Genomic DNA, 25311 nt, shown 5'->3' with positions numbered 1-25311 from the left:
ACAGCTGTCTTATTAATGAAGTATCAATGTACATATTTCTTGGTTATTGCTTTACAGTAAAACGCACTGGTTGTATACATCCATCGATAGCAAGACAGTACATTCAAGTTAAACAGCAACATCACACTGAAGTTCTTCAGGACTCATCACTGTCAGTAGACTGGAAGATAGATCCCATACAGTCCTATTCTTCCTACTCAGAGTCACTGTGTGTGTGTGTGTGTGTGTGTGTGTGTGTGTGTGTGTGTGTGTGTGTGTGTGTGTGAGAGAGAGAGAGAGAGAGAGAGAGAGAGAGAGAGAGAGAGAGAGAGAGAGAAATCAACACAGAAAAAAATGAGTCCAGGTGTGAGAAGTTCTCTCACCATCTCGCCATCAAACATGAACACAGAGCACAGTCAATTTTAAAGCATCTTCCTTCAACTTAAAGTGTCTATTCTTAAGAGGTATATAGTGGGTTTTCTGTACATTTGAGACTATTCATGTCAGTGTGCTATACAACTGGCAACACTGCCAGCTCAAATGTCCCATTTTCCTGAAAGGAATAAAACAATAATCTGGTCACTCAGTCAGTCAAAAATACTAATCTTTCAATTCAAATATAAGAATAATAAACATTACAATGACAGACATGGCACAGGATTGATTGACAGAAAAGTAGATAACATAAATAGCCTATCGATATTTCGCATTGATTGAAATAACTCTTTTATATTAATAACACGATTACTATCAAATTAAACGATTCTTGGCTCAGTAATGTAAAACACCATAATAGGATAACATTTGACAGAAATATTGGTATGTATCTATACCAATACATTCTGTTATAGAAATCTGAAAATTCAAACAGGCCACTCAATGCTAAATTGAATCTTTTTGATTCCTTGTGATAACAGAAAACCAAGATGAGTGCAAGCCTTCAGTGACGTTCATTTGGCCTTTAAACGTCTGAAACCAACTTAACCATGTTTGATTCATAGATCATCGACTATTTGAACACACACCAACTACCACAGAGTCACCCCCCGCCCCACCAAAATCAACCTAAAAACAAAAACATACAACACCACCATTCTACACAGCACATGGCTACAACAAAAGATGTCCCCATTCCTTGTAGTACTAATACCACCAAGGAATGGATGGCTGATATTTGCATGCAGTTTAAACAGTATTCAGGAAAACAAGGGCCCCTGTTTAACTATATAACCAGCACCGTTTCCACGTACACGGTACCTCATAGTACTTAACAGCAACACCCAACGATTGCACATGTGATGCAGACACAAAGACCCTGCGCTTGGGTTAAGAACCCCTGAGCCTTGTAATGTTGGTGGATGGTGGAGTGGTAGCTGCCATTTATGTGGAGTTTGATGGTGGTCTTCTGCCTTGCTAACAGAAAACGGAGATGGCGTGAACGCCCCCCCCCCCCCCCCCCCCCCAAAAAAAAAGCATTTGAGTCACGGATGTGTATCTACTCCCCCTCCCCCACACCTGAAAAGAAGTTTTAGTTCATATGAGGGCCTCTGATGTCACATTTACACATAAACAACAAGTGTGTCGCTGTTGGTTAAACCAAGAATCCGTTTGTGGCTGATGTAAAATCAGGAAGTCAGCCACGGTTACTGGCCTCACCTTCCATACCACAGGGGGGCAGTGAAGAGCTCTCCTGATGTCTGTTCCCTCTGAGCAGGGGGAAAACAGGTGGAACATATGCTTGGGGTAATCACAGTAGGCAAGATCAGCATTGCTTTTTATACGTGCTGCTGTAGGCCGTCAGTGAAGTAACACTGCAGTGTATCTCATATGCCTTCGGACATTAGAGCAAAGAGAATCCTTTATTGTCATCAACCTGCCTCTGTCCTTATTGCTTCTTATTGCACCACAATAGGAAAGAGCTGGCATCATTCCCCATCGCAATCATGGTGTAACCTAGGGTTCACCCTACGTCTAAAGTGCAACGTGTTCTTTTTCTTCTCATATTCACTCTCCAAGGAATACAAAACCAGACAATCTGTAGAAGATGATGCATTCATATTGCTCTGGTGAGCAGCCCCAGTCTTAGGAACCAAATATACACGCCATGCTGATTTGTGAGTGTGCTCATGGTTGTCCTGGATTCACCTCTTGAGGGCTGCCCAGTCAAAGGAAGTGCTGCTAAAGAGGGAGGCCTGATTCCTTGGTAGCCCAGAGGCTTATAGAAAATGCAGGTCATACCTATTCTTCCACAGTGGAGGGAACCTGCTGTGGGAGACGACAGCCTTCTGCAGTGAAAGAAAACAGTCTAAAACTGACAAATAATCCTGTCTGAAACTGCATGCACGCTGTAGGGTCTGATACAGGAAGCGGTTCGGTTACGTGCCGGGGAACCTAGAGGCTCTCCTGGCACATGGGTAGGTTGATGAAGGTGAAGACGTTGTACTCGATCATGATGGAGAAGCAGAGGAAGATGGCGTACAGCGTGAACACGTACATGCCCAGCTTGAAGTCGAGCCTCCACCTGTTCACGTGGATCCCCAGGAGCTACGGCAGAGCAGAGCGTGTGAACTGGAGAAGGAGCACGTGGCACCCACATATTCACGGTGCGCTTTTTTTTTCCCACGTTCTTCTGACTTACGGTTACGGCCACCGAGCCCAGGAGTAACACCACGGAATACACCAGCCCCCTGCTGTTGATTTTTACCTGGGAGAAGAGCAGAGAGACAGGGTTTACATCATTTAGCTCCTGCACCGGGAGCACAGCAGTGCCTCCATTCAGCTGTCCTCGCCAACGGTGCGTGCATGTAGGCAACGGCGAGACCGAATGGCAGGTACCACAGAACCGTAGTCCACAGCCATTGTCTGGATGCTCCAGGGAACGCCGAGACCGACCAGGATGTCAAAGACGTTACTTCCGATTGTGTTGGAGACAGCCATGTCCCCCAGGCCTACAGATACACACACACACACACACACGCAAATTATAAATACTCAAAATCAGCTCAGGAATCATTGGAGAATAAAACAAAAGGCATAAAACTAGTACCTTGTCGAGCTACTATGAGACTAGCTATGCAGTCAGGAACACTGGTGCCAGCTGCTAGAAAAGTGATACCCATTATAATATCAGGGATTCCCAGTGTGTATCCAATGATTGTAACCTGCACATGATGACAAAGACACTTTTAATTAAAAAAAGAAAATAATAATAATATTATTTTATATATATATATATATATATATATATATATATATATATATATATATATAGAGAGAGAGAGAGAGAGAGAGAGAGAGAGAGAGAGAGAGAGAGAGAATATGTAGAGTGCTGAACAGAGTAACACATAAAGCTAAAACCAGAAACTAACACAAAGTGCTCAGGCCTGTACTCACCATCCACACCATGAAGTAAGAGTAGACGGCTATCCACATAGAGGACAGGAAGAAGGACAGCATGAAGCAGTTTTCCCAGCGTGGCTTGCCACAGTTGGGCACAGTAAAGTACAGCAATAGCAGGATAGGCCACGAGATCACAAACTTCACTCTGTCCACTGTGCCCCCTGCAGATACGTTAAGATAGTATGGGACCTCTGTCACCGTGCTGCATGGCGTGTGGTTCACAATAAACAGTAAATGTTTGAACCCACAGATTCACTCGCACAGAAAACATTTCATAAAGATGCATTTAAACATTGGGTGACTGCTGTGACCGTGCAAGAGTGTTTGGTTTATATGAAATGTCTTTGTTTGTAAAACACAGCCAGGAACCTGCTGGCAATGAATGTCAAGTCAATAAACATTAAGCCGATAATCTTGAAACAATAAGCGCCGGGATGGTTTTCTTTAGGGATTTTCTGTTTCCCATTGCTGTACCACTCAGCAGTGCAAGTGCTTGGAACGTCCCAGCCAATTATATGGAGGAATACAAAATCAAAACATTCAAAAGCTAATTAGATTTGATTAGTTATTAGTGGTGTGATAGCAACCGAACCATGAATGAATTTCAAGGTATCAATTTAAAGCTGTGGCAACTCTGTGGTTTGCAGTGTGTGTGTGTGTGTGTGTGTGTGTGTGTGTGTGTGTGTGTGTGTAAGGCCCTCTCACCAGGCATGATGAAGGGGGATGAGAGCTCATTCTCCTCATCTCCAGTCAGCTTGATTTCTGGCACACTGCCATTCTCGGTAGTATCAGGCCTCCCATCTGCCGCCAGTGTAGTGTCCACTCCGCCGCACGCCTGCATCAACCTCTGCTGCTATACACTCAGACAGGCACGGGAACAAAACAGCAGCTTCAAAAACTCTGCTCTCTTGGAAATAGTTACTCTGCAACTAGCTAACAGCCTGATGTTAGTTTTTGTTCTTTTAGTGTAGAAAAATATCACATAAATATATCAGGACATTTATCTTAATTGAAATATTTTTCTTTCTTTGTTGCTTTTAAATTTTAATGGAACATATGTTTATATCAAATAATCCAGTATTGTACTTTGTTATATAACCTTTTCTGAGAAGTTCTCAAAATGTGTTAAAAATTAATTTCCAGTGTTGACTTTTTATTTTTGAATATTTCTTTTTCATATTTACTTTTGAGTAATGCACAGTGAGGCTGATATATAAATTATTACTGCTTGTTTTCATGGGTAGTTCAGACAATTTACACTTTTGCCTGATTCACACTTTTTTTGAGACTGCATGTCACATTACTGCAGACTCATTTCTTTTGGAGATTGTTATATAGTTAAATTAGTGATCAGAGATCCCATGTACCTAATCTACTTACTGAGGTTTATCAGAGTGATGACAGAACCCGCACACCTAGTCTACTTCTATGGTTAATCAGTTATCCCAGAGCCCAAGTTCTGGGATACTGACTGCTGCATTGGCCCAGACACTTAATATAGGGCCACACCGCAAACAACAGCGCATATAACTGAAACAACCGTGGCAACCTGTAGGCTTTCAACAGTACTGTGTGCCTGAGGGCTGATGTCCAATCCCATGCTCTACCGTATGGAAAAATCTTTCCTTTCACCCTCTACTTCATCACCTATGGTGCCACCTCTGAATCAACCTTAAATTCCATTCTTTCGACGGCTGTGTGTGGATAATTATAGTAACTAGTTAATTCTCTTCGTCCTTGTTGCCAGAAGACCTGCTGGGTGAGTGTGGCACAGCCTGCCCTCGGTGGTGAAGAGCTCGGGTTAGCGGGAGAGGCCTTCTGGCTGGCGCCCACCTCGTGGATGATGAGGCGGCTAGCCATGCGCAGACGTGTCTTGGGCCCGAAGTGGCTGGTCATCATGAGCCTCAGGCTGGCCTCGGGGAAGCGGTATGTCGGAGGGCTGTAGTGAATCATCTCATCCACCATCACCACAGACCCACGGGAATACAGCTTATTGGGCTTTACTGGGAGCACACATGGAGAGGGAGTCAATGGATGCAGGTGTACACCGGCACAACGGCCATGCGCCCGCGTTTCATAGTTGTAAACAAAACAGAACTATAGGCCGAAAACGAAAGGATTTCCACTGAAAATGGTTCTAAGATGGTCCGTGCAGACCAATGTGCTTGTTTATTCATGTTCTTAGCATTCACACTTACTCTGTGGAATATAATGACAAGAATTTGTTATTGGGTTAAACATCTGTATTAGGTATTGGGTTAAACATCTGTGATCCATACACAATCATAGCTACATCTGCTTCTACAAGCTTCCTTCTATACTACTAAGCTAATTTACCAAAACTGGTCAGTTTGAGCTCCTTGGGCCATGCTAAAGACTAAAGTCTGCTAATTATCCTGGAAAAGGGTGGTCAGTTTATCCAGCTCCGGGTGGGACCACTCTTTCCGAGTCACACCAAACTGAAGCAGTGAAAAGAGGCTGGAGGGCATGATATAACCCCCCCCCCCCCCCCCCCCCCCCCTCCCACATACACACACACACACGCACGCACACAACTCATCGGTGGTGGAAGGCAGAGGCCAAGGTGAGTTTAGTAAGGCTAAACAGACAGGCTTCGGTGCGGGGCTACTGGGAAGTGCGTGGCTTGGAACTGCGCTCTGGCACACAAGAGAGCCACGCCGCGAGACGGGAGCAGCGGGCGCACAGCGGCTGGCTAGCACGCGAGCAGTGGGTCGCGCGCCACCGGCGTCGGCCAAGGTCAGCGTGTGAAGCGCAAGCTCCCCGAGCGAGCAGGACATGGACGGCAGACAGGGGTTAGTGCTGAGAGAAATCGCTGCGAAGCGGCTGTTTTTGTTGAGTAGAGCAGAGCAGAAACGTAGGCGTGAGCTGAGGGTTCCGGCGCAGGGGAGAAGCCTGTCTAGTTACCCTTACCTTCGCCGAGTAACGGGCACGAAGGATCATCGTCCCAAAACTGCTCATAGTTTTCATTACCATCCTCTAGCTCGCCGAGTACCGCGTTACCGTTGGCAACACCCTTATCCTTCCCGGAGAAGTAGCTTTGCAAGTTGGAGTTAAACCTGAAACAAACAAAACTCCGACTGAAGCCGATAAAAATTATTTTCGTTGAGCCCACTACATTCATTCATATGTTTGCACTGCTCTACATCCATATACTGGGCCGCAATAAATTAATAAAGGTTCATTAATGTTGACACTTTGTGGCTTGTATACTATATTCTGTATGGTGGCAATATGTTTGCACTGCCAGTGTGATTAGATAAAAAAGGGCTGAAAGTCTGTACTGCACTCACTTCATAATTACGATGTAGCCCACATACATGAGCATCAGTATGAGACTCTCCCACCTGCAGGGGCAGAGAACAGGTTACGATTCCGCCACCAAACCAGACCAGACAAACGAGGATCACGCTGCTTTTGCCACGTGGCTGCCGCTTACCACATTATCTTCTCATCGTAGATGAACTGAAAGAGAAAGGTCTCCAGTGAGCAACGGAAATAAGTGTTTTTGTTTATTTGTTTCTTTCTTTCTTAACTTTTTTTTTGTTGCATGCAAACGTTCTGCACCCCTTTGTTATACCGAGGAACTGAATGAAGCAAGAGAAGCTTCATTTTGCCGGTTTTCATCATCTTAAAAGGTAAGATGATTTCAGGAAGACCGTTGATGTGCCATCATTTCTTTATACTTTGTGTTACATAATTATAAATTATCTTTACGTTTATTACAATTAATATTCATTTATTTAAGGATAATCTAATATACTATAATTATAATATAAACTATGATATAATATAAAAAGTGTGAGGACAATTCTAAATAATCATTACATTTATGAAAGTTCATTTGGTGTCATCTTGCCACTGGAGGTCAGTAATTGAAGCCAAACCCTCATCCTGTACATACCCCATGGCAGCGCTGTGACTCTTTATAGTCTCAAGACTGCTGAACACATTTCCAATAAACAAGATGCATTAGAACTCATACTTACTGCAATGAGTGCTACGACAGACAGAGTGTAGTAGATGGAGTCTCGAAACACAGAAAACTTGGTGAGGCAGACAACCTTCAGGATAGAAAGGAGAGCTTTCTGAAGGCAGCTCATGTCACACAGTGGGCCTGTGCATTACACTACACAGAATTTATAATTACACATTTACTGCTAATAGCTCTGTCGGACTTGAAAGCAATTTAGAAAGACAGGAAGCACAGCGCACACAGGTGAACCGGGAACAATATGAGAAGGGTACGAGAGCATGAATACACCTCGAAAAACATGGACACACACACACACACCTGCCCCGCGAAGATGCCACACACACCAATAATGCAGAGAATGTTGAAGACAGCTGAGCCTACAATAGTGCCCACTCCCACATCTCCATGTGTGATGAAGACACCTGCAGAGCACAAAACAATCAGCAGGCATCCACAGTCATGCCCACAAGCTCATACGGCTGTGTGTGTGTGTGTGTGTGTGTTTGCATCTCACCAATAATTGAAGCAAACAGCTCTGGGGCTGAGCTTCCAGCTGCCATAAAGGTCGCGCCAGCGACGTCTTCACTCAGATGTAGTTTCTGACAGACAAGAGAAGCATACAAATTCTCAAAAAAAAAAAAAAAAAAAAAAAAAAAAGAGCATAAAGAATGATCCATAGGAGCACGGCAAGGATAGCCCGGGTCTGGGGCTATGTGAGGACGTAGGCACGTGGCAAAGCCATTTTAATCGGGTATTAAAGAATCCAAGCTCCAGATCTGGAACTCAGACCTCACCTCACAGATCTTATCCAGCGATATCACAAAGTAGTCGTCACACACTATTGCTAAAGCCAGGAACATGTAGACAGCCTGGAGCAGAAAGAAAAGAGAGTGATATAACCAAAAAGAAAGAAAAAATATGCATGTATGATGCTAGGTACATTATTTACATATTAAAGTACTTAAAACTTTATATAGTATTAATATATTGTCCTCAGGAGGCAGCTTATTATTAGTTATTTATGTCACGGTACGGCCCCTCCTTCCAAACATCTCCCTGTGCGTGTGTGTGCGTGTGTGTGTTCGTGCAACCATATGGCCACGCCCTCCCTGTGTTTCACACCTGCTCCTTGTTGTGTATTGTTAGTGAATGATGTGAATAATGATGGTGTTTGACCTTGCGATAGCCTGAGCGCTACGCTGTCTTTCGTGTTTCTCAATAAATGTCGTTGAGTGTCACACGGCTCGTCTGTGCATCCTGCCAAGCCTCCCCGCGTTACAATTTAGGGGTTGCTGATGTTTTTATTCTGAAGCAGTTAGCAGTAGTGTTTATAATAGTGTTAGCCACATGCACTGTTATCATCATAAATATTATGACCAGTTTCAGAGTATGCCTAAGAACCGACAAACTATTTATAGTCAAAAACTGTCAGAGATGAACCACTTATTCTAGCTGAAGAAGCCACAAACACACACACACACACACACACACACACACACACACACACACACACACACACACACACACACACACACACACACATACAGAGTTTTCCTACCGCTAATATGTGTAGCAGGACAGCTCCCCGTGTGCGTTCTTTGTTGGTGAACACATCCTTAGGGAACTCATTGATGGCTGAAGAGAGAATGGAAATGCATAGTGCAGTCTGTAACTAGTTATTATGTGGTACAAGTTTTATCCGATGCCTCTCTACACGGTACTCCTGGATTTCAAAAGAAACAGTAACCACAAAGCTCAGTGTCAGAATTAATTTGAGGGTTTTTACATCTATTTTGGGTGAACCATAGAGAAATCACAGCCCATTTAGAACATTATTTCCCATTTTAATGGACCACAAGTAATTGAACAAATTAAAATAACATTAAAGAAAATGTCATGTTTAGTACTAGGCTGCAAATCCTCTGTATGCAGCCAGTGACGACCTAAAGTCTGTGGCCTTCAGGTTTCTTCCTTGTTCTGTTGTGCCAGGCTGAACTGGAGAGTGTTTATTACCCGCATGTCTATTACCGGCATGTCTCGGGTTCCCCCCCCCCCCTGCCTTCAGTAAGTAAGTGAAATGCGTGCTAGCTGGGGCTCCGGACGGACGACTGACTCGGCCAGTCAAACACATTCAAATTTCTTTGCTCGGAATATCTCCAAAGCTGCTTTAGCAGTAGGTTTCAGACTGCTGTCCTGCCGAATGGCGCAGTGCCGTCCAGCGAGTTTTGAGACATTTGCTGGGTCGTAGCAGTAAAGCTGTATGCTTCACCGCTAATCCTGTTAGAGGAACCGCAGCATCTATGTAGAGCCTTGATGCAGTTCCACAGGCAGCTACACAAGCCCCTGCCGCTACGTTCACCAGCAAGGTGCTAAGCTTTGGATCATCAGCGGAACTTTTTTTTAATTCAGACTTTCCTTAATGCATCTTTTCGTTACACATCAAGTATCGACTCTTCTTTCAGAATTCTACAGGCTCATAAAAAAAATATATTTAGCAAACTGTAATCTTCCTGTTCTGTTCTCAAGGTTTACAGGTTTTGACGTTTGACATTTCTTTGATCCTCATGCTGACAGACAATAGACTCCAGATGCCACAACAAGAATTTTTGAACCTATGATGCAACAGCACAGACATAGCAATCTAGAATGGGACTATAGACCAATTGCTTTTGTTCCATTAAAATGAAGCCCTGTGTGTAAAAATGGCTGTCATGTCATATAGGGTTCATCTAATGGACATGCATGCCCTACAATTAAAGTTGACAGTCCACACTTTAATTCCTTAGTCATTATTTCACATCCAGAGCACTAGACCACAAACCCAGAGCAACACGTGTTCTTTTATTGTCAGATTACTTACAGGCTGCAGTGTAAGAGCTGTAATTAGTTAAAACTTAAAAAGATGAATAAGCACCGTAAAAGAAAAAGTAAAGAGGAGAACGATTCATTGTGCAGTGGGAGTGGATCGATGCAGAGCACCACGGCGGCTCCAGTGCAGAACAGAGCCATGACTGACACATGAAGGAGAAAATGGATGCACATCAGAACCTAGATCCTGGTGTACAGGCTGAGAAATACACTGAGCACTGAGTAATTGCATTCAGCTCATTCACAAGAAGGACACCCAGGCAATCATAGGCCATAGCAGGTCCTATTTTCCCATGGCTCCACAAAGGTATACTGGAGAGAAGCTTTGAAAGAATGTAGAGACTGCGCAATGGCACATGCAGAAATATAAGCCACAAACACATGCACAAAACTGCCCACAAAACTAAACCTGCAATAAGCCTTAGATTTCTCAGCTAATAAAGCACTATTAGAGCGCAGGTAACCTATACCACCATCTGATGTTCCGCATGCGACGGACAACCGCTGTCGGTTCGGTGCGGCCTGTGACGCATTTACCCATCATCTCCAATAAATTAACATGCACTAGTGTTTTTCGAAGTTCAAATGATGAAACTCATCTAAAAGGCAAATGGTTCTAATGCATGTGGCACTAAGAGTTCCTGTCATCAAGGAGTGACGAGTCCTAAAACAGGAACAGCGATAGCAGTGTGGTGCGCTCAGTTTCCACCTCCTCCGGAGTGCTACAAGCAAAAGGGACAAGCAGGACAGACTCCATCAATCAAAGCGGTGGCGGGCCATTGGTTCGCCGATCACATTCCTGTACTTACCGACAAACCCGTCCCTTTATACACAGGAGAGGAGACTTCCCAAGATCATCCCCTGAGAAAGAGGATCTCATGGGAGCATCTCATACAAACACACATAAACACACGCACGCACACACACACACACACACACACATTTTATATGTACCCATATACTCAAGTACAAACTCGCATACATCATCATACACTCATAGCCACAGGTAAAGCTAGCTGTTGTTTTCAATGATATTAGTGCATTCAGATGCCATCAGTAATGTCTGGTGTGCCAAGGTCCTTTTGCCTGGAGCCAGCAGTTAAACAGCAATGCATTAAACCCAACAGGACACTTGGAATGCTGATGTGGCACTCGCCTCCAGCAACAGACTTTACAGCAACTGTAAACATATTTCCGATATCACCTCCACGCGTCATGCACCCTTGCAATGAGAGAGCCCTTAGGTCTGGTCCAGCCCCGCGTGCAGGTGTCCCCAATAAGCCGTGACCGGACAGGTGGTTAGCATATGGCCCAGGATGTCATCCCTGGAGCTGACCTGAGCAATCTTGCTGCTGGGGTTCACCCTCCCATTTGTGAACCGTGTGAGATACTTCCCCCCACATTCATGTCTCTGGCAGCCGACTCAAGTGCTCATGAGCTGTAGCATGGATCAATAATTAATAATCCCACAGTCACAGACTTGCACTGTTTACCGGGCTATTTTTTTTCCCTGCTCTGAGTAAAATCACACCATGCTTTTCCATGTGGGTCTACTCTCCCAGAAGACAGGCAACTAAACCATCACAGCAATGCATTAATCATCCTGTGTGAATGAAGCATTATGGGATAGACTACCAAAGAAGAGGGACAAAATAGAGGGAGAGGGAGAGATGGGAATAAAAACAGATAATGAAAGAGAGAGAGAAAGGAGAGACAAAGAGAAAAAGAGAGAAAGAAACTGTCCTTGTCTTTATGTCCCCTGTCAAACACTGACCTAATCCATCATCTTCTGTCCTCTGCAGTACGGGAGATGCGAGGACCAGTGATTGAGCATATAGTTATGAGAGGTGCGATGAATATTAAACATTAGCCATTTGAGGTTGTGTTGCTGACTGTTGCTCTTAGGGTTCATACAAAACGTTTGTGAGCACGAAGACATAGTCATCATAATCAGGAATGTAAACGAGCTCTTTTCTGACCTGCTATCATTTTATCTGTACATTCCGGGTTTAGCCTGTAGGTGGCAAACTCAAACCTGTCTCCTAAAATAGACTTTCCAAAAGCCACCTAACAGTCATTTTCCTTCCAGTCTTCACAACACCTATTTTCTAAAAGCACAGATAAATAATCAAGGGCGCCTTAAAGCTTACATACCGCATTCACTCGGTCATTTTACAACTTAGCTTATATAAATATGTGTGTGCGTGTGTGGAGCGGCTTGCTTAAACATCTTAAGTGCACCATCAGAACAGCTTCTCTTTTTAAATGATTTTACCACAATTTCCACAGCTCACCCAAAGCCAATAAAAACGTTTAATGCATCAGTACATCTCCCCGCAACACGCGACGGCCACCGTTAGCCCGGAGCCCCACAGTCCTGCCGCACACCCGGAGGTTCCGCCCATGGCTCTGCTGTTACAGGGTAAACCTCGAGCGGGTCTGCAAGAATTCTTTCCATGTCCCCCTTCTCCCCTTGTGGACACTGTGCATTTCAGCTCTCTAATTACTTTTCACACCTTTCTTAACTCTATCGTTTTAACTAGACCTTTATTGGTGAAAAGAAAGGCAACAAGCATGTACTTTCATTAGGAGTGAAAGGAATGAAAACAGCAAGCCGCACCTCCTGAAAAACACAACCTTAATTATGCCACTCAGAGCTTCAACGATAAACCCAGGTCTGTCGTCTCTGAACCATGCCCTAAAGTAGATGCTCTCCATGTAAAGACATTCATCAACTCTTTCACCGTCTCATTACTCGTCTCGGCTCCTGTCACCATTTCACTCTCTCTCAAGCGTTTTGGCCCATTTTAATTTGAACAGTTTGAAACAGATCATTACTTATGATCCAAATGCTCATTGGATCCCACCAAACAGATGAGCAGAAAAGTAAAAGACAAACAAACAGACAAAAAAACAAGCAAACAAACAAATCTTTCATGCCAGTACAAAACACTGAAATCTAAATGGGTTTTGATGGAAGAAAAAAGGCATTAAGTCATGGATGTGGGTCAGGGAATTGGCTAGTGTGGAAATGCAGAAAATGAAGAAAAGATTTTTTTTGCATAAATATTTATGATTCTTTAAATGTTATGTTTATGAAAGGTGATTTGGCCCCTGCAGTACAACTCTTAATATGCTCTTGCTGGTTCCTGTGATAGAATGGTGCAAATTACTGATGCTCCCTTTACTGGTCCACTACAATGGAGGCTTAAAAGCTATGTAGCCCTTATTTCTGTGTCTGTACCAGATCTCATCTACGTAAGCTCACTATAGACTATTGTTTATATTGTTTAAAGCTACATGACATTTTCCAAAGAAAGGAGAACCTGTCTGCACAGCACAGCACCATCGAGGGCTCTGTTTAATCCTGTACTAATCTCCATACTATTGGATAATTATGACATTTTTTCAGTGATCTTCAGCATATTACAAAGCTGTATCACTGGAATGTCATTAACCATGGCAACAACCCCCTGGCACTAACAAAAAGACATCTCAGAAACCCATCTCAGAAAATGTTCCCAAAATGTGCATACAACCTCAAAAAGCTGGGACATCAACAGCTCTCTGGTGGCTGCTCAGACAAATGTACTTTTTAAAACAAAAAACAAAAAACCATAACAAAGAGGTAGTCACTGGCAGAAGGACAACATTAACTTCATTATTATGCGTGCTAAGGATGAGCCCTTTTCATTCTGCTGAAAACCACCACTGAGTATCTTCTGCATTAATGATCGTGGTGTCAAACAAATTAAACCACTTCACAGACGCACTTCTTGCAGCTAAGAGTCTCACGGAACCCACATGGCCTGTCAGTGTCTTGAATTCAGGAACTATGAACAGCCACGCTGACAGGTTGCTGGCTTGTAGCTTGACACCTAAACTACTGTGCAGTGTGTTTTGCATCACTGTTCCATGGCATAGTTTGAAAGATTTTACTTGTCATAGACCAAAACAACAACAAAAAGTGCTGGGAACAGATATTTTGGGCCCTGGAATTTATTCAGAGATATTTCTATCACACACACATTCACATGTTTCTCAGTTACGACAGGCAAAATGACTTCTATTTGGCCTTCAGTTCAGCAGGATCTCATCCTGTTCTCCTTCCTGTCCCCATCTCCCTGGCATTCATTCTCTCTCTTGTGGCTTTCAGGACCCCAAAACAGAAGACTCACAAGCAGACACACACAAAGAAAGGACACTCTCTAGCTGGGAGCGGTGAGAGTAGGATCTCTGACAGGTTTACTGCTGTGTAAGATCAGACTGACACCTGGGCAGTGCTCTCAGCATCTCACACACACACGCACACACACACAGACACACACACACACGCACACACACACACACACACACACACACACTCATCAACAAAATGAGAGGCAGACTCTATCATGTTTACAATCGGTCCCTGATGCAGGCAGTTATACAACCCCAAATGCTCCATGGTTCTGTACCATGGCACAGGGACGCTCCACAGCTCTTGACAGAAGATGAGAGCTGCCTCAGCATCAGCAGTCTCTCTCTCCAGAATCCAGGACTCCAGGTCTCACTGTGTAATACAACCCTCCATACCTTCTCCCAGCATCTGGGTTTGCATTGTTTTTTCTTTTTGGTGAGTAACTGAGAAACAGCCATTTGATACCGTTAAGGTCACAGCAGAGTTACAGAAAAAGAATGCCTAAACATAGCTACCGGGCTTCCAGTTATAGCCAGCATGAGGCCAAAGTGCTGGCGGCAGATTTCATTCCCCATGATCACAAATCTTTCATTCATAATCGCATTTGCTCAGCAGACCAGCTCCCTCGCTGCAAGGACTGACTGCCGGATCCAACTGTGACAGGGAATGACTCAATTTGCCATTTGAACAGTTTCATAAGGCAAGGGTTCAATTTATTCAAAATTAATTTGATTTGGCACTGACAATGAGGTCACAGTCCAAATGTACCCATTGGTGGCCTGTTTTTAAAGTAACTGCAAAATAGAATTTAAACCTAAATTTGATCAAGTCTCCTGGGGTGGCAGAAATGAAATGGAACTCACCCCAATCCCACCACAGCACAATAGAATGGATGCAGTGGGATAATAATAGGTTTTGTTGGGGCTAGAGGTTGAAATGAGTTTGCGTGTGTGGGGTTACCAGGATCAGTGCAGTTCTGGGTGCCATTGCCTTCCACAATGGCCATAAGTCGTCGGCCCAGGTGATCCGTGGGTGAAGCAGGGGCCCCTTGCAACACAACCCCATGACCTGAAACAAACATACACGCACACACACACACGTACACACACACACACACACACACACGGTTTATATATTATGCATGTACAATTATTCAATCAAGAATCAGTTGTGGAGGTTTTCATTAGTTGTGAAATGTTTATATTGGACTGTAGCGCTGGTTCTTTTTCTCCTCACTGATTTTAATCCTGGTTCTGTGGATAAACGTGGTGCTGCCCCAAGGCACTGAGCATATGCCCGATCCGATAACTGAGAATCAAAGCATATTAACTCATTCACTCATAAATCTACAGTCCTCTGAAAAGCTTGGGTTCACCGAACAGCAACAGGAAATGAAACATAACTTCCAAAGACATATGTTATTATAAATTTTATTGTATAGTTAAGGTCCATAAAATAAAAGTGCAAATTCAGAATATTTTATGGGTGTAGTGGGGCCTTTTACAGAAATCCAGTTATGGGAATGCATATGGAGTTTCAAAACCACTGTTAAGTCTAAAATGTGTGAACAAGATTTCTGTGGTAATAAGTTATAAATAAGACGTCACGTAGCTGTTTAGAACTAGCGACACCAATACAGTGAACATCAGATTGATTTAGGACATAGTAAGCAAGAAGAGTGAGTGTAATAGTTTATGTAAAAGTTTCAATAACAAAATGTAACTGAAATGTTCGATTATTTGATGTACTTGGAAAGAGATATATTTACAGCAGACTATTTGAATATGAATATGTATTTAAAAGAAAAGGGAACTGTATGATAAATTTATGTGATGCATATTATCTCACAACCTGTAACATCCTCAAAAAATACAGTCACAGTACGGCCCCTCCTCCCACGTCTTCCCGTGTGTTTGTGTGTGTGTGTGTTCGTTCGTGTGGCCACGTCCATGTTTGTAATTATGTTCATCATTTACGAGTGTATAAAAACCCCTATTGTTCTGTTGTCTGTGTTTGACATTACGTTAGCGTATGTGCTATGTAGTCTTTGTGCTCTGTGTGAATAAACGTGTCTGTTCTACGTGACTCGTCCACACATCCTGCTTAGCCTCCTCACGTTACAAATACACTTATTATTTACATCTCTGTGTACTTTTGCATGAATACTGGAAGTTGCTAATATGATTTTTTTCCCTGCATTTTTGTAATTTTATATCCCCCAGATATCCACATGACACCCTGCTGATTGCTTATGGTTGTTCTGTTGGAAACTTTGCTGCATGCAAAGGTCTTGCCATGTAATAGAAGGACAAAATGAAACCATGCAACCTTTTAGGTAAGGAAACCCGATAGATAGATAGATAGATAGATAGATAGATAGATAGATAGATAGATAGATAGATAGATAGATAGATAGATAGATAGATAGATAGATAGATAGATAGATAGATAGATAGATAGATAGATAGATAGATAGATAGATAGATAGATAGATAGATAGATAGATAGATAATTACTGCTTGGCATATTGAGTGTTATTAATTCCAAATCTGTTAAAGGTTGTGTGTTCAAGCCTTTCTACCTGTTTGTCTGCATAGTCATTGCTTTGTGTAATATTATGAAATCACTGCATAGAGTATTATTGCATTTTGTTGGTTTTATGGTGTTAAACTACACAGTCATATCAGAATATCATGACCACTCCTGGTTTAGAATGAACCTGGCCCGGGACGTCACAGATGCCACATTTGCTGCATAAATAAACAAGCACACAAGTCAGTTGTATCAGGATGCAAAATGACTGTCATGAGCAAAGGCGACAGTTTAACTGATGTCCAAAGGGTCATAATAATAGGGTAATGAGCAAAGGGTTGTAGCATCTTAGAGACCCCTAACTTCATCGGATGTTTTAGAGCCGCTATAGTGAAGGTGAATATATAACTGAGTGTGTCCCAGGGGCAATAAGAGTGGTGCCCTAGTGGTCACTGATGCCAGAGGGGAGCAATCGACACGCCACAGTTAACCTCTGTAATGAAGACGGGAGCAATGAGGAACCCTGCTATGTCTGGACCTGTGAAGCAGACGTATGGTCAAGGCACCAATGTTAACCAAGGTTCATTGTCATGGGAGTACCGTACAGTGGACAGTAGACAGTGGAGGATTGGAAAAACATTGCCTTTTTGGACAAATCCAGGTTTGTGCTGCTTAAAGTGGATGGACAGGGGTGTATATGCCACCAAATGCATGAGAACCACCTCAGAAAAAACTGTGGGCCAAACGCAAGCTGGTGGTGGCAGTGTACCTGTCTGGGGGATGTTTTCCTGGCATGATCTTGGACCACTAATACCATTGCATGAGTCTGAACGCCAATGGGTACTTGGCAATCCTAGCAGATCGCGTGCACCCATACATGTTGACATTCTTCCCTGATGGTAATGGTACCTATCGACAGGATAACGCCCAACCTCAACGCGCAAGGCTGGTGCATGAGTGGTTTCAGGAGCATGACAGTGGCTTTCGGTGTCCTTTCTTGGCCTGATCTCAATCCAGTGGAACACATCTGGGAACACCTGGATCAGCAGGTACCTCGGTGCTCTGCTGCAGTTAGAATGGGCACGTGTGCCTCCGGATACCTTCTGTGAACTAATACAGTCTATGCCCCAACAACTCACTAGTGTCATCCAAGTCAAGGGCAGTTATTCCCACTATTAGGTAGGCGATCATAATATTCTGATATAACTGCACATTTACTGAATGACTCATGTGGATTGCAAATGAACGCCTTATGTTACTTTTAAGTAAATACATCTTAGCCAGAAGGTGGCACTGTTTCCTGATGGCCAGAACCCTTACCCCATCTGCATAATCTCCCCCACAGATGTGTGACCAAAAGAACTGTTCTACTCCCTAAATCTTTGCCAATGGCAACACCATGTTCAACTACTAATAGGCAATGTCCAATTCAAGTGCTACGTTCATCTGTGCCTATGCTACATCCTGCTCTTGCAGCATGTCCCTTCCACACGTCGCCTCCTCCATCAGAAGCGGACATCAGTAATGACGCTGCAGAAAACGTGGACGGGTGGCAGGCGCATCTTCCACTGACACGAGCACAGAGATGGAGCAGCCGACCATCAAACCGCATCATCATGTCCTTCCATGCTGATGCTCACCCTCATAGACCAGCACAAACTAAGATAAAGCATGCAGCAGAGCAACCCGCCAGACCAGCCAACAAGCAGGGAAATAACACACGGACGCCCTAAACATTATGTTCCCTACTGACGACACACAAGAAAAAGCTAGCCTTAGAAAATATATCACCAGAAGATGCTACTGAAGGCTTTGTGTATCAGATTTTAATAGACCAACTGAGAATTGAACAGGCTATTCTGATTGTGCATTGATTCTGCAGCTCGCAGTATCCATATACAGATCCAGTACACTCCTTGAGTGAACATTAAGGAGAGACACATAAGCTGTCTTTGAGAAGAATAGCTGAGGTGATAGAAAGATATGATGTCCACAGTGGGCATTTGCAAACAAGGAATCTGAGGATTGCCCTGACAGGAAGGAGCTGCTGAGTTTTATTGTGGGTCGTATGTTGCAAGGCTTCTGACTAAATTGCCTTATGGCATGCAAGCTAACTTTGTCCACCCACACTGACAGCCTTTACCGAACCTGCTAAATTTCTTACTGTAGACGGGCTTGAGTTTGAGTCAGAGGTACAGGGTACTGACATGAAAGTTACTTGAGTGGAAAGTGGAGAAGTTAGAGGTAAATGGAAGCTAAAGAAAAGGGGCTGTAGACAGGCATTACAAACATCAACAGTTCTGCCCTACCACAGTAAATTCAGGAATTAAGTCCCTAGTATCACGGATGGCCCCTCCCCCAGAAGTCACGTGGTACGGCCCGCCACATGCAGGGGGGATCCCCATATATATGGTGTTTATTTGTTTTGTAACCACGCCCCCAGGGATTGCACATATGTGTACAGGGTTTGCTGTTAAGTGTTAATGTGTTTATTTAAACCCATGTCCGTGTGTGCTCCCTTTGTGGCTACCTAAGTCTCTCGTGAGTTGCTAGTGGAAAAAGCCTGTAGCCAGTAACGTCTGTGTGTGTGTGTGTGTGTGTGTGTGAACACCATTGATGTTAGTGTGTACTTTGTTTAATATTTAAATAACGATGTTCACTGTCGACGTCTTATATGAGTGCCATTTATGTATTATGTGTTTTATGTTAATAAATGTCTCACACGAACGAGGGTAGCCCTGCGGCACTCGGGCCAGCAGCATTACACCTAGAAAATAAGTCACCAGAGACAGGTAAGATTTACTGTCTATACTGTAACAACAACTAACATTCAAACTGTGCAACAACTTTGAAAAACCTGAGCGCAAAAGAACTTCAAGTAGATTTGGCCAGAAACATCTGTAATGTAGACTGAAGGCTATGTGTCAGTCCTGCAATGGCAGGCATTTAACTGCTCTTCATGGTCTCAACTCTAGACCATCATGTGAGAGCGAGACATTTACTGCAGTGTTGATGGCATCTACTGAGACCCTGTATTTTTACAGGCCAGGCAATGGAAGCAATGTTCTTCTTAAGATTGCAAAGGTTCTAAATACAGCATGGAACACATTCCCTGATGGCGTATGCCATTCTGGATAAAGAGTCTGAAAGGACCATGCTACTTCATGCTGCTGCAAGGAGGCTGGAATTGACTGGCCAACCAGAAGACCTTTCATTGACAAATGAGTTAAGAATGAGTTGCAGATCATTTCTGGAGCCAAGGTAACATTCAATCTGTCTCTGGCATTACAGCCCATGAAGAAATATAGACCAGAAGGTGTCTTCCTGCTGAGTATTTACACGTTATGCCAATGTTCCAAGAAAAACAGATACCTCTGAGTAATTCCCCTACATTGCAGGAACTATCCACTGTTACTGACAGGCTCTGATTTTCAGCACTTAATCACTTATGTAGGGCCATTGGCTGTAGCTGTAAGAACAAGGCTGGGCTGGACCTTGGAAGGACCAACAAAGCTTCAAAAATCAGCTACCTCCTCGACAATGTCTTGTCACATCTCTTGCATCACCCTTTATAGAAATGCATGGGCATTCTAATAAATTTTGGCAACTGCACATACTGCCATGAGAAGGAGGTTGCTCCTTCCAGATGCAATTAGGAGGCTATCGACTTACTCCAGTCTAGAACTGAGAGAGAAGAGGTGGATCGATTTCTCCAGGATGCTATCCCTCTGCCGCAGATGAAATCTGCTGAAATCCCCCAAGGAACTGCCATGTTTAAGATTTTCTAACTAGAGAACATGGGATATGTTGCCAAAGTGCCCTCCACTGCTGTCACATAGTCTCCTGAGTCATGGTGTATTCTGCAACACATGGTGACCTATAATGGCAAACACAGAACAGCTTTTAATTGTTCATTTCAGTATCAGGCAAGTAGTTTGAATGAATGCCTTTTTGGAGGGTAAAACTCCTTGGGGTGTTATTGAAATTTTGAGAGCACATGGTAGCTTTGGCTAAAGACATTAAATGTTTGTTCCATAAAATTCGACAGGCGCCTGCTCAGGGCCCATTGGTGGGACGTGGATCATGAAGCCCTGGTCAACAACTCTCAGTGGCATGTTCTTCCAACTGCCCTGCGTGTAGCCCCTGCTGTATGGCCTTCACACCAAAAAAAATGTGTCTTAGGCAATAGTGAGGAAGGAGATCGTGTGCGTACAGCAGGGGAACAGCGTTTCTATATAGACAATTGCTTGCAAAAACAGCAGAAGATGCAAAGGTTGAAAGCCGCCCTTCACGCAACCTTGGCTTTCAGAGCACCACCAGGATGGTCCTGAGGACAGTCCTGTTAGCAGCAGAGGGGCTTTTGAATTCAGTTCCATTTGCATGTTTCCTCTGAAGTCAATAGTCAAATTTACTTTCTAAATTACTTTGTAAATTTGGGGGCAGCGATGATAAGAAGGACATTACTTGATTGGTCAGGATAATCATGTGAATGACATGCTTTAGTCAGGGACAGTGGTAGCTCAGTGGTTAAGGTTCTTGACTAGTACTCAGACGGTTGCCAGTTTAAGCCCCACCACCAGGTTGCCACTGTTGGGCCCCTGAGACCCTTAACCTTCAATTACTCAAGTTGTATTCAGTTATAATTGTAAGTTGTGTAGGATGAAAGTGCTTTAAATGTAGTTACTATGAGAAACTTTGTGGAGATGAATATGCTCTCCTATTAATTACACATGTTCATTCATTACTTGTGTGTAAGTTGCTTCCTTTTACAGTTGTTCATAGAATTATAGATTATTATAGTAAGTCTATGAGTGCTATTAATGCCAAGTCTGTGAAAGGTTGTGTTCAAGCTTTTGTACCTGTTTACCTGCAAAGTCAATTGTTTTAAGTAATATGCAGTCATAACATACGGCATTATTGCGTTTTGTTGATTTTATGTTGTTAAAATACTTTTATTGCATGATGATTAAACGTAAGTTAATGGATGCATGTGGATTTTATATAAATACAATATGTTAAATTTAATACAGCTTAGCCACAAGGTAGCACTGTTTCCTGATGTCTGTTGAAAGCAAATTAAAAATATAATTAACACTGCACTATGTAAATTTGGGGAATTCTCAGCCTCTACACTTGAAATAAGTAATTGCATAAAACATGTGTAAGAAAATTTGAAAACTGGATTGTGGATTTATGCTAGCAAACCACCAATATAATGTGCCCGTTCAGCAATAAAAAGACAACTCAGTATCACTCCTTAATCCCTTCAGGTCATGTAGATTTTGGCAACTCTGAAAAGCCAAACCAGTGTTTATTCTGGCTTTAGTCTGAGTTCTGTCGTGTTCCATTTTAGTTTGCCAGTTCTCTTTAGTTCTACATTTCTTTGCTTCGACCATGCCTGAAGCCACAGAGGATGAACGGGATTGCCGTTCCAGTGTGTCCATATTCAACGATGTCTCTGCTTTCATTCACAAATTTTAACACGTAAACACGTAAACATAGCGGCTATGTGTACAGTACAGACGTTTCATCATTGTCAGTGTGATATCAAGACACATAGAATCACTTTTGTAACTTTAATGTAATTAATAATTAGCAAGATGACAAAGAAGCAGGCCAACAACTGATATTGAAAATAGAGCAAAGAGATCAGTGTACCTTTCCTTCCGTTGAAATAATTCTTTTTACCCTCCAGTTCCTAGTGGAAGGAGTCAGTTTGTGTCTGAAATGCGCTTGATGTTTCAAAGATTGTCCAGCGCTGTCATATTAAATACTCAGACCAGATCAAAGAAAAAAAAAAAGGTTTCAATTGGATTTAATCTATTGCTCTAATAAGATTTATATTAAACCTTGGTTATTTTAATAGCATTTTCTATAGCACCATAATTTAATCTGTCTTAAAGAAAACAAAGCACACTCTATGGAATGCTTTTCACAGGAGCACAAGCACTTCTGAGATTTCCATATGTCCAGAAGGAAAAGCATTAGAAAGCCTGAGAAGTGTTCAACTAATGTTTTTTAAAAATCCAAACACAAGATACAATTTACAAATATTTTGTTGCCCAACTAGATTTGACAACTATATTTATCTAATTTGACAGTAACAGAATTTCTAAGCTATCATAAATGAATATTTAGAAATCCACATAGATGTTCTTAATGGTTTGCGGTTTAGTACTCAGTACATTTCAGTAGCCATTTTCACAATGGTACAAAGCTGATTTTACTAATCAGTGGAACCTAGCATATGGAATCAGTGGGATAATTTGTAGCATCACAATTACATCTGGCTCAAAGAAAACTTAACGTAGTATAATACATTATAATATCTATATTACACTATTTAATTCAGGTGTAACTTGTAGCTGGCCAGTGGTTTGTGGCACCATGGTGTCCCTGTTTGACCTGTGATGCTAAGGTTACAATTTTTTTTCCCCTGGTGGCCTATTTTAACTACATTCTTTTTCAGAGTAACACAGGCTACACTCCGCTGCTCGTCCTCTGATCTAACGAGATCACCGTGGTTAAGGTACTTGACTTGTAATCGGAAGGTTGCTGGTTCAAGCCCCACCACTGCCAAGTTGCTACCGTTGGGCCCCTGAGCAAGACCCTTAACCTTCAATTGCTCAAGTTGTACTCAGTCGGAATTGTAAGTCGCTTTGGATAAACGCGTCAGCTAAATGCCGTAAACGTAACCATGTACACTGGCCAAGTGAACAGATGACTATAGAACAGGGGTTGCAATGGATCCGTGGAGACATCAACGTCGCTTTTCATACTGCGGCACCGGTTAGCCGGGCACGTCTGATGACGTGGAACCGTGCAAGACAACCCAGCCATCTCTGCCCAGGCACGGTGTAGAGGACGGATGGGGTGTGCAGTCACCGGCGGCAGCTGGTGAGCACTCCCCTCCTCAAAATCTTGCATCAAACTGTTTTCATGTCATCCCTTTGCGGCGTCCGAGCACGGCTCACAGCGTAAGCGATTAAACAACGGGCGCCGTCCCAACACGGGAAGGTGACGCTGTGTTGGTGCCTCGTTTAAGTGTAAACGCGTGGACCCGTCCTGAACAATAGTCCACAGTTTGCCAATTCATAAACGCAAAGATGTTGCTGCGAAATGTCAGCATCCGCCCAGCGTACCACCGCACTATTATCCCGGTTACCACTCACCTGTATCAGAGAGCAGCGCCGACAAGCTCCACGCCGTCAGCAGCACGCTGCAGATGAAGCACACTTGCACCCAAAGCATTTCCCTCCGTTTGCGGACTTTGATAACCTTGCTGATCATTGTCTTCTTCGATACAGAACGCCTCTGCTCCAGCGCCCAGGTTGCTTGCTCCGGCAGGGAAGTCCTCGGCCGCGTAGTTTGCTACCGAAGAGGAGCAGCAGAAGCCTGGGATGTCACCAACTCAGCCCAGTATCTGGTCTCACGCCGTGCAGCCGCGGGATGCTTTCCTCATTTCACGTGTCCGCGGAACGCTGTCAGAACACAGCTCGGGCACCGTGGCACACGGCTCCCATGTGTGTTTGTGTCCGTTTTGTCCTAGGTGTTAGATGGTTAAAAAGGCGATGCCCGCAGACAGAGAGAGAGAGAGAGTGTGTGTGTAGTCGTAGCTATAATCAGCTCTGATGTCTAACCGCACACTGTCCTGATTTGTTTCTGCTGACGGGAGTTTGTGATTTAGGGGCAGACCCACTCCAGTGAACACAAGCCCACCTGCCAAATGAGGGTCCCTGACAGCACCCTGTCGCCTACTAGGCTTTCTGAACTCTAGCGAAGTCCAACTAATCACTTTATAATGTTATCTCTTCATGCAGATCTGCAGTCTCCCCCTCAATCACCGCTTATCTTCTGAGATAAGCGTGACTGGACGAGTTCTAGGAAAAGCTTCGCTCCAGTTCCAGAGAATAGCGCTCGCTCCCTGCGCCTTTTCGTTAGGCTGGGACTTATGCACGTGAGAGACGCTCGTAAGCACGTGACATTCGGTACGGTATCGTTAATTCTTTGTCGCTGACGTGGTTCAAATCATGAAACACTCTGAAAACGCCATACAGCTTATCTTTAATGATTAACTTGCGTGTCAATTCCAGGTTTTTTTGTTTGTTTGTTTGTTTGTTTTGTAATAACACTGAGACCCCTGAGCTCTGTCTGATATTTTTAGGATCAGTTTAATTTGAAATGTTTTGGGTTTATTAAAATGTGGTTAGGCCTAAAGATATATATTTTTTAATTATTTATTTATTTAGTAAATTGTATTAAGGATTATCAATAGTTATGGGTTTTAGCATTCCTACGAGATAATATCTATGATCTTGGAAATGAGTTAATTCCAGTGATACATGAGAGAAAATGTTGG

The 25311-nt window shown here is 43.3% G+C and overlaps 1 protein-coding gene across 2 annotated transcripts; it reads right to left on the bottom strand.

The window, feature by feature from the left end:
- Positions 1–1512: 1512 nt before the first annotated feature.
- slc24a4a (solute carrier family 24 member 4a) lies at positions 1513–24709 on the bottom strand. Of its 2 annotated transcripts, none has more exons than XM_035533135.1 (17): positions 24125–24709; positions 15381–15488; positions 8931–9007; positions 8167–8241; positions 7887–7971; positions 7691–7794; positions 7386–7460; positions 6836–6861; positions 6690–6743; positions 6310–6455; positions 5212–5381; positions 4084–4231; positions 3373–3539; positions 3026–3140; positions 2815–2927; positions 2618–2683; positions 1513–2523 (listed from the first exon to the last, which is right to left on the bottom strand). In XM_035533135.1, the coding sequence occupies exons 1-17, from the start codon at positions 24240–24242 to the stop codon at positions 2371–2373; spliced, it is 1800 nt and encodes a 599-aa protein (XP_035389028.1). In that variant the 5' UTR covers positions 24243–24709; the 3' UTR covers positions 1513–2370. The 2 variants fall into 2 exon arrangements, with proteins under 2 accessions (XP_035389028.1, XP_035389029.1); XM_035533136.1 differs by having other exon boundaries at positions 6370–6455.
- Between the last annotated feature and the right edge of the window lie 602 nt (positions 24710–25311).

The sequence above is a fragment of the Electrophorus electricus genome, chromosome 13 (genome assembly GCF_013358815.1).
Source record: "Electrophorus electricus isolate fEleEle1 chromosome 13, fEleEle1.pri, whole genome shotgun sequence".
Taxonomy (NCBI): domain Eukaryota; kingdom Metazoa; phylum Chordata; class Actinopteri; order Gymnotiformes; family Gymnotidae; genus Electrophorus; species Electrophorus electricus.
This window is presented reverse-complemented; position numbering and strand designations above follow the sequence as displayed.

What these genes read in the sequence shown, in the direction of transcription:
- slc24a4a (XM_035533135.1), bottom strand. Translation starts at nt 24,242, where the DNA reads ATGATCAGCAAGGTTATCAAAGTCCGCAAACGGAGGGAAATGCTTTGG. An exon ending in CTTACTTCATGGTGTGGATG is followed by an intron (nt 3,141 to 3,372) that starts GTGAGTACAGGC and finishes CATCATGTGCAG; the next exon opens with GTTACAATCATTGGATACAC. An exon ending in TCTCATAGTAGCTCGACAAG is followed by an intron (nt 2,928 to 3,025) that starts GTACTAGTTTTA and finishes GTGTATCTGTAG; the next exon opens with GCCTGGGGGACATGGCTGTC.